The 10023-nt window shown below is 41.7% G+C and overlaps 1 protein-coding gene across 1 annotated transcript in view; it reads right to left on the bottom strand.

The window, feature by feature from the left end:
• Positions 1-3170, bottom strand: part of LOC119295375 (mucin-5AC-like) — a 4303-nt gene extending 1133 nt beyond the window's left edge. Inside the window, exons 1-2 of the mRNA XM_037573788.1 lie at positions 2681-3170; positions 155-1082 (exon numbers count right to left, since the gene is read on the bottom strand). Coding sequence (XP_037429685.1) covers positions 155-1082; positions 2681-3120 — 1368 coding nt within the window. The 5' untranslated portion in view covers positions 3121-3170. The remainder of the gene's footprint in view (positions 1-154; positions 1083-2680) is intronic.
• Positions 3171-10023: the final 6853 nt, after the last annotated feature.

Raw genomic sequence — 10023 nt, 5'->3', positions numbered from 1 at the left:
GGAATGAGGAGTCCGGAGCAGAGCTGATGATTTTAGCAGGAGGGGCACGGGATGAGAAGCCCAGAGGGAAGCTGGTGATTTTAGCAGGAGGGGCACGGGATGAGGAGCCCTGAGCGAAGCTGCTGATGTTAGCAGGAGGGGCGGAGCTGCTGATGTTAGCAGGAAGGGCACGGAATGAGGAGCCCGGAGCGAAGCTGGTGATTTTAGCAGGAGGGGCACGGGATGAAGAACCGGGAGCGGAGCTGCTTATGTTAGCCGCAGGGGCACGGTATGAGGAACCAGCATAGGCAGGGGCTGGCCCCGTGGTGTTGCGTTTCATCAGCAAACCGCAATGTGCAGGAGCCGAGCGGGTCGTGGGGGTTCGAAGGCTCTGACACCCCCACCGTGGCAGGTTCGACCTGGCGCTCACCGAGCGGCGATATATCGTCTGGGTCCGGGCCATGGAGGCGGATACGGCCTCGATGTCCTGCAGTTCCTGGGCCATCCTGCCCATGTTCCCATGATCGGAAGCAGCAGGGGTAGCCAGAGCTGGTGCAAAGGCCACTGGCGCCCCCGCGCCCGGAGCCGGTGCAAAGGTTGCATCATGAGCGTGTGGCCTTTTGATCCCACGTGCGCAGACGCCGGCGGCGCCATTGCCATGGCCATAAGTAGCACGGGTAGCCGAATCTGTTGCAAAGGCCATAGGCATCCCGGCCGCCGGGGTAATTGGAGACGGCGCAGAAGTCGCAGCAGGAAGGACTGGCGCAATCGCCACAGCTGCTGCCGCACGAGGATCCACGATGTTCACGGAGGATTTGTTGGTCTCAGCGGCGACCTTGTTAGCCTCCTCCTCCTCCTCCTCCTCCTCCTCCTCGTCGTCGTCGCTCACGATGATAAGGTTGATGTGGGGTGCTGGCACTTCAGCTGACTCGAGTACATAATGTGTTACGGGCTCCTTTCCCTTGGGAATCTTGGCCGCGACGCGCTGGCCGGAGACGGCCGGCTCGTTAGCCTTTTTTGATGAAAAGGGGTTTCCTCCAACCAAAGGAAAACCCGGCTCGCTGGCTTCCCGGCACATGATTTCCTGCGCGCGCTGCACATACCTGCAAAACGGAAAATTGCGCGTTAAGGCCAGGTAGCGGCAGATCTCTGGCCGTTTATTAAGTGCTCAAGATTCATCTGCCAGAAAATGTATAACCGTGAATGACTTTTCATATGAAATACACTGCAATACACTCTGCGTATGTCAGATGACCCCCATACTTTTCTGTCAGATGGTACATCACGGTTGCATCCATGCGCTGCCATTCTCTCTCTTCCTTCCCCCAAACAAGCCCATCCATTTATTTTATGTTTGCTAACTTAAATTGTTCATATCTTTTAAACCAATATTCCAATTTCAAAACTTTTTATATATTTGAACTCATGTCGCAAAGACCTTTCAAAGAAGACCGAATTTGAATACATTTTAAATGAGTTGAAAAATCATGAAACATATTTCACTCACTTGAAACATTTTGAATAAAATGATTTCAATCATTTTCACAAGTTGATATTTTAGTTTATGTTGTTTTTCACTATCACAACTTACATTTCACTTTCCACCGTGTTTCAGAAAAATCATATCTATTTCAATTGCACATTTTTGAAAGAACATATTTCACTATTTTAAAATAAACCGTCTCACATTTTGAAAAAAATTGATTTCACAAGTTGATATTTCAGATTCATACTGGTTTCCACTTTCAGAACCTACATTTCATTTTTCTCTGGCTTGTTTCACAAAAATCACATATATTTCAATTACACATTTTATAAATAACATGTTTCACACTTTTGAAATAAACTTTTACACATTTTGAAATAGTCAGTTTCACAAGTTGTCATTTCACTTCATATTACTTTTAACTTTCAGAACCTACATTTCACTTTGCACTGGGGTGCTTCGCAAAAATCACATCTATTTCAATTTCACATTATTGAAATAACATATTTCACTCTTTTCAAATAAACCGTTACACATTTCAAAAATTCCTATTCCACAAGTTGAGATTTAATTTCACTTTTTTTTTCACTTTCAGAAGGTGCATTCACTTTTCACTCGCTTGTTGCACAAAAATCACATCTATTTCAATTGCAAATTTTTGAAATAACATATTTTGCTCTTTTGAAATAAAATGTTCTTCATTTCCAAATAATTAGTTTCACAAGTTAACATTTTATATGTGAAAAAAGTTGTTTTCACATATTTCTAGTGAAATAAGTTTGTTTCATATTTTTTCTAGTGAAATTGGTTAATTTCACATGTGAAATGTGAAACGTCGAAATTTAAATGTGTTTGAAATGTATCCAGAATTGGTCTAGTTCTAAAGTTCTTGATGCCAGGAGTCCAAATATATAAAAAGTTTCACAAACGAGTCTATAGTTTAAAAGATTTAAATTGTCTATGATGAAATAAAGTCTATGGATTTGTTCTGTGGGTAGATAGAGAGGAAAGAGCTGCATGTGTACCTTCCCTAACAGAAAGTGTACTTTGGGCACATAAAGTTGATGCCAGTTTGACTAAAAAGAAAGATACAACAAACATAGTAGTACTATACATCTAGGTGGGCGATACATTTGCATGAATCTCAGAAGAAGTGAGTGCTTGGAGATGTACTGACATATAACGCAACCGTGCAAAATGACTTTGTGCACATACCTGTTGTAGCACAATTCATCCAGATTCTCGTCTGACACCTTCAGCCCGTATGCCCTGTCCAAGATCTCCACCGTTCGAGCCCTAAGGCCCTGACTGCACGGTGTGGTTCGAAACAAGGTTTCGGTGGGGACCAGCTGGCCCCCGCCCTCCTTTTCGGCCACCCTTGGCTTCTTACCCCTCTCTTGCTGCGGAAGAGTCAGCTGGCCAGCGGCGGTGTTCACACCTTGAAGCGACGCCGACGACTCCATGGGGCCAGCGTGACCATCGTCTCCTCGGCGCAAACGCGGCGAAAAGCGACGGGAAAGAGGAGTAGGTCCCACCGACGGCCTTCCTTGATTAACGTGGCCGCGGTGTGACGAAGGGCTTCTGTGGTTGAAGATACCATAAGATTTGCTCTGCCCGCGATCGCAGGTCGGTGAGGGAAGCTTTCCGGGGACCATCAGATGCAAAGGGGGTGGAGGTGGGGGGTTCTCCTGTGGAGAGAGCAGCCTTGTGGAGGGGTTAGCAAATTCTGTTGTGTGACGAGAGCCTCGTGGTTCTAGTTAAGTAGGCGTGCAGCCTGGGTAGGGTTATTTCTTTCCTCTTTTACACAAAAGGCTCCTCCCTGGCCCCACCAAAAGAAACACACCCTCGGGCAAAGTAGGCTGTCATTAACTTTATATGTGCTGGAGTTTTGTCGATTCCATGGAGTAAGGAAAGAAACGGACGAGACTTGCCTGCTCCCCCGGCGTGTGCCCATCCGTGCTCCCGTATACGTGGCTTGTTTTGATTGGAACAAAATAAGGTCCGGCCCCACCCCCTTAAAATCAGAGGGGAGATGATTAGATTAGAAAGAGAAAAGGAAAAAAAGACAGTCGTAGGATGAAGTGGGAGCATGGGAAGGGAGCAGGCAAGCCGGATCCGAAAGAAACACCCCCCGGCGTTCCTTGGTCAATCTTCATAATTGTGCAGTTTATAAATGACGTCCGTTTTGTTTGGACCATTTTAATTGTTAACTCTTTCCGCTTTTGCACAATAGCACCCCTCCCCTACCCGTTTTTTGTTGATGTTTCAGTCATATTTTGTTGAGGTTTAAATTAGTTTTCAAAAAAATAAATAAGATGAGGTTTGCACAAACTCATGTAAAACTCAAGCTAATACGAATTAACATGAAACTAAGTTACAGAAAACTATATGAAATAATGAAATCATAGTGAAAACTTAGAGAAAGCCATATGAACTCATGTATAATTATATGAACTAATGAAATCACAACGATAGTCACTCAAAGCCACATGGAAGTTAAATCAATAAGAAAAAGTTGGTTTCAGAAAGTTTCGTCAATGTTTCATTTGAGTTCCCTCAAAAAAATGTTTCATTTGAGTTTGAAAACATGAATATTTGAATATCCACTGAAAAACATACCACACTGGAAGTCTCTGTAAGCCATATGAAACTTGCATATATAAAATCTGGTTTCAGTTTTTTATCAATGTTGCATTTCAATTTTAAAACATGTTTTTTAGTCCGAAACATATTCAACATTGGTCTTGTTTGAAAGATCTCGCCAAGAGAAATACCATGGTGAAAAGGATCCCAAATTGGTGTTAGGGTTCAGAGTATATGTCCCTTTCTAAGTATGAACCCAAAAGTATGCATGGATTAATAGATGTGAGAGGAAGAGAGAGTTGGATTGTGGGTTAATTTCTATTAAGCATAGTGTCCTAAATGCAAAAGTTAATGAGAAAGGATCCCACTAATCTCGTGGTGCTTGGGACCATTGGATGTCCACATACATGTGGGAACTATCTGTTAGGAAGGAAACACTCTCAACTTCGTCATGCTGGAAAAGGATATTAATTAATTGAATTTCTCAAGAAAGAAAGAAATTAATTAATCAAGAATAAACTGTCAAATCTCATACAATTCCATTTATCATCGGTGGTATTTTCTTAGATATAATGTAATACTTGCTGTAGTCGGAAGATTCAGTGCAAAATATTCATAGAAATGTTCTTGCTTGTATGCATCAATCTTGTGCAAAGGGGCAGTCAAAACGGGCCATGGCCTTGGGGGAGGTGCCCCGGCATCGTATCACCATCACTTTTATTATCTTCACCTATTTTAGTTCGATCCTTAGTTATTTCATGATTTAGCTGAATAAAAGTTTAGTATGATCTATTTTCAAGTGCTAGTTTCGTGATCTATCTATCTATGTAATCGAGTTGAGAGTTATATAATAAAGAGTAGTTTGAGTTTTTGCTTCTTTACTTTTATGTTTCAATCCTAGCAATGAAAATAATGAAAAAGATCATATGTTAATCTTATAGAAAGTAATGACATTACGTAAGGAAAAGTATAAGTGGTAAAGTTTATTGAAGGTTGACAAACATAGCATTGGTCAATGATGCAATTCACGAAAGAATTAATAAGGGAAGAGAAGATTCACATGCAAACACACTATCTTGGATATCTTTTATGATTGTGAGCCCCCATTAAGTATTTTATGCCAAATTATTGAGGTTGGAGAAGGAAGACAATGTAATGAATTATTTTGCTTATATTCACATAGAAGTTATATTTTCATATATCCTCCAACATGTGGTGCTTACCCAATATCTTTGCTAGCCACAAATCTGCACCAAGTAGAGATACTACTTGTGCACTGATACGTCCATTTTGCATCATGCTTTTATATCGATATTTATTGCATTATGGGCTGTTATTTCACGTTATGTCACAATACTTATGGCTATTCTCTCTTATTTTACAAGGTTTACATGAAGAGGGAGAATGCTGGCAGTTGGGATTCTGGGTTGGAAAAGGAGCAAATATTGGAGACCTATTCTGCACAGCTCCAAAAGTCCTGAAACTCCACGAAAGTCATTTTTGGAATTAGTGATAAATATTCAGCGGAAGAAGTACCAGAGGGGGCCCACACCCTGGCCACAAGAGTGGGGGGCGCGCCCTACCCCCTGGACGTGCCCCCTGCCTCGTGGGCCACCTGGCAGCCCTCCGGTGCCCATCTTCTGCTATATGAAGTCTTTTACCCTGGAAAAAAAATCATAAGCAAGCTTACGGGACGAAACTCCGCCGCCACGAGGCGGAACCTTGGCGGAACCAATCTAGGGCTCCGGCGGAGCTGTTCTGCCGGGGAAACTTCCCTTCGGGAGGGGGAAATCATCACCATCGTCATCACCGACGATCCTCTCATCGGGAGGGGGTCAATATCCATCAACATCTTCACCAGCACCATCTCCTCTCAAACCCTAGTTCATCTCTTGTATCCAATCTTTGTACCGAAACCTTAGATTGGTACCTGTGGGTTGCTAGTAGTGTTGATTACTCCTTGTAGTTGATGCTAGTTGGTTTATTTGATGGAAGATCATATGTTCAGATCCTTAATGCATATTAATACCCCTCTGATTATGAACATGAATATGCTTTGTGAGTAGTTACGTTTGTTCCTAAGGACATGGGTGAAGTCTTGCTATTAGTAGTCATGTGAATTTGGTATTCGTTCGATATTTTGATGAGATGTATGTTGTCTCTCCTCTAGTGGTGTTATGTGAACATCGACTACATGACACTTCACCATTATTTGGGCCTAGAGGAAGGCATTGGGAAGTAATAAGCAGATGATGGGTTGCTAGAGTGACAGAAACTTAAACCCTAGTTTATGCGTTGCTTCGTAAGGGGCTGATTTGGATTCACATGTTTCATGCTATGGTTAGGTTTACCTTAATACTTCTTTTGTAGTTGCGGATGCTTGCAATAGGGGTTAATCATAAGTGGGATGCTTGTCCAAGAAAGGGCAGTACCCAAGCACCGGTCCACCCACATATCAAATTATTAAAGTAACGAACGCGAATCATATGAGCGTGATGAAAACTAGCTTGACGATAATTCCCATGTGTCCTCGGGAGCACTTTTCTCATTATAAGAATTTGTCTAGGCTTGTCCTTTGCTACAAAAAGGATTGGGCCACCTTGCTGCACCTTATTTACTTTCATTGCTTGTTACCCGTTACAAATTATCTTATCACAAAACTATTTGTTACCTACAATTCAGTGCTTGCAGAGAATACCTTACTGAAAACCGCTTGTCATTTCCTTCTGCTCCTCACTGGGTTCGACACTCTTACTTATTGAAAGGACTACGATAGATCCCCTATACTTGTGGGTCATCAAGACTCTTTTCTGGCGCCGTTGCCGGCGAGTGAAGCGCCTTTGGTGAGTGGAACTTGGTAAGGAAACATGTATATAGTGTGCTGAAATTTATTGTCACTTGTTATTATCAAAACTAATCCTTTGAGGGGCTTGTTTGGGGTATCTTCACCCCGACCAGTAGAGCAAAGTGCTGCTCCTCAACCTACTGAATCTACTGAAAATGTTTACTTTGAAATTCCTTCGGGTATGGTAGAGAAACTGCTAGCTAATCCCTTTGTAGGAGATGGAACATTGCATCCCGATTTACATCTTATCTATGTGGATGAAGTTTGTGGATTATTTAAGCTTGCAGGTATGCCCGATGATGTTGTTAAGAAGAAGGTTTTCCCTTTATCTTTGAAGGGAGACGCATTGACATGGTATATGCTATGTGATGATATGGGATCCTGGGACTATAAACGATTGAAATTGGAATTTCACCAGAAGTTTTATCCTATGCATCTTGTTCATCGTGATCGTAATTATATATATAATTTTTGGCCTCGCGAATGAGAAAGCATCGCCCAAGCTTGGGGGAGGCTTAAGTCAATGTTATATTCATGCCCCAATCATGCGCTCTCAAGAGAAATGATTATTCAAAAAATTTATGCTCGGCTTTCTCTCAATGATTGCACCATGCTCGATACTTCTTGTGCTGGTTCTTATATGATGAAGACTATTGAATTCAAGTGGGATTTATTGGAAAGAATTAAACGCAACTCTGAAGATTGGGATTCCGATGATGGTAAGGAGTCAGGTATGACACCTAAGTTTGATTGTGTTAAATCTTTTATGGATACCGATGCTTTTCGTGGATTTAGCACTAAATATGGACTTGACTCTGAGATAATAGCTTCTTTCTGTGAATCATTTGCTACTCACGTTGATCTCCCTAAGGAGAAGTGGTTTAAATATAATTCTCCCACTGAAGTAAAAGTAGTTACACCTGTTACAGTTGAAGAAAAGATTATCACTTATAATGATCCTATTGTTCCTACTACTTATGTTGAGAAACCACCTTTCCCTGTTAGGGTAAAGGATCATGCTAAAGCTTCAACTGTGGTTCGTAAGAGTAATACTAGAACATATACACCTCCTGAGCAAATTAAAGTTGGGCCTAGTATTGCTATGGTTAAAGATCTCTTGGCCGATAATATTGATGGGCATGTTATTTATTTCTGTGATGAAGTTGCTAATATTGCTAGACCCGATGCTAAGATACATAGACCTGTTGTAGGCATGCCTATTATTTATGTTAAAATAGGAGATCATTGTTATCATGGCTTATGTGATATGGGTGCTAGTGCCAGTGCAATACCTCTTTCCTTATATAAATAAATCATGCATGACATTGCACCTGCTGAGATAGAAGATATTGCTGTTACAATTAAGCTTGCCAATAGAAATGCTATTTCACCAATTGGGATTGTTAGAGATGTTGAAGTCTTGTGTGGGAAGTTAAATATCCTGCTGATTTTCTTGTTCTTGGTTCCCCACAAGATGACTTTTGTCCCATTATATTTGGTAGATCCTTCTTGAACACTGTTAATGCTAGGATAGATTGCGAAAAGGATGTTGTTACTATTGGTTTGGGGGATATGACACATAAGTTTAATTTTGCTAAATTTCGTAGACAACCCCATGATAAAGAATTGCCTAGTAAGGACGAAATAATTGGTCTTGCTTCTATTTCCGTGCCTCCTAGCGATCCTTTAGAACAATATTTGCTAGACCATGAAAATGATATGTTTATGAATGAAAGAAGGGAGATAGATGAAGTATTCTTTAAACAGGGTCCTATTTTGAAACACAACTTGCCTGTTGAAATCCTAGGGGATCCCCCTCCACCCAAGGGTGATCCCGTGTTTGAGCTTAAACCATTAACTAATACTCTTAAATATGCAGCAAAGTATTTAGTAGCAAAGTAGTATGATAGTAATGGTAACAGTGGCAAAAGTAATGATAACAGTTTTGTAGTAATTGTAACAGTAGCAACGGAAAAGTAAATAAACAAAGCACAATATGTGAAAAGCTCGTAGGCATTGGATCAGCGATGCATAATTATGTCGGATGTGATTCCTCATGTAATAGTTATAATATAGGGTGACACAGAACTAGCTCCAGTTCATCAATGTAATGTAGGCATGTATTCTGAATATAGTCATACGTGCTTATAGAAAAGAACTTGCATGACATCTTTTGTCCTACCCTCCCGTGGCAGCGGGGTCCTAATGGAAACTAAGGGATATTAAGGCCTCCTTTTAATAGATTACCGAACCAAAGCATTAACACTTAGTGAATACATGAAATCCTCAAACTACGGTCATCACCGAGAATTATCCCGATTATTGTCACTTTGGGGTTGTCGGATCATAACACATAATAGGTGACTATAGACTTGCAAGATAGGATCAAGAACTCACATATATTCATGAAAACATAATAGGTTCAGATTTGAAATCATGGCACTCGGGCCCTAGTGACAAGCATTAAGCATAGCAAAGTCATAGAAACATCAATCTCAGAACATAGTGGATACTAGGGATCAAACCCTAACAAAACTAACTTGATTACATGGTAAATCTCATCCAACCCATCACCGTCCAGCAAGCCTACGATGGAATTACTCACGCACGACGGTGAGCATCTTGAAATTGGTGATGGAGGATGGTTGATGATGACGACGGCGACGAATCCCCCTCTCCGGAGCCCCGAACAGTCTCCAGATCAGCCCTCCCGAGAGAGATTAGGGCTTGGCGGCGGCTTCGTATCGTAAAACGCGAAGAAACTTTCTCCCTGATTTTTTTCTCCGCGAAAGGGAATATATAGAGTTGGAGTTGAGGTCGGTGGAGCTCCAGGGGGGCCACGAGGCAGGGGGGCGCGCCCCCCACCCTCGTGGATAGGGTGTGGGCCCCTAGCCTTGATTCTTTCGCCAGTATTGTTTATATTTTCTGAAAAGTTCCTCCGTGGATTTTCAGGACATTCCGAGAACTTTTTATTTCTACACAAAAATAACACCATGGCAATTCTGCTAAAAACAACGTCAGTCTGGGTTAGTTTCATTCAAATCATGCAAGTTAGAGTCCTAAATAAGGGCAAAAGTGTTTGGAAAAGTAGATACGTTGGAGATGTATCACCTACATCATCACCACCTCC

This window comes from Triticum dicoccoides, chromosome 4B (assembly GCF_002162155.2).
Source record: "Triticum dicoccoides isolate Atlit2015 ecotype Zavitan chromosome 4B, WEW_v2.0, whole genome shotgun sequence".
NCBI lineage: Eukaryota > Viridiplantae > Streptophyta > Magnoliopsida > Poales > Poaceae > Triticum > Triticum dicoccoides.
The sequence above is the reverse complement of the archived record's forward strand: the minus strand, read 5'-3'. Positions and strand labels throughout refer to the sequence as shown.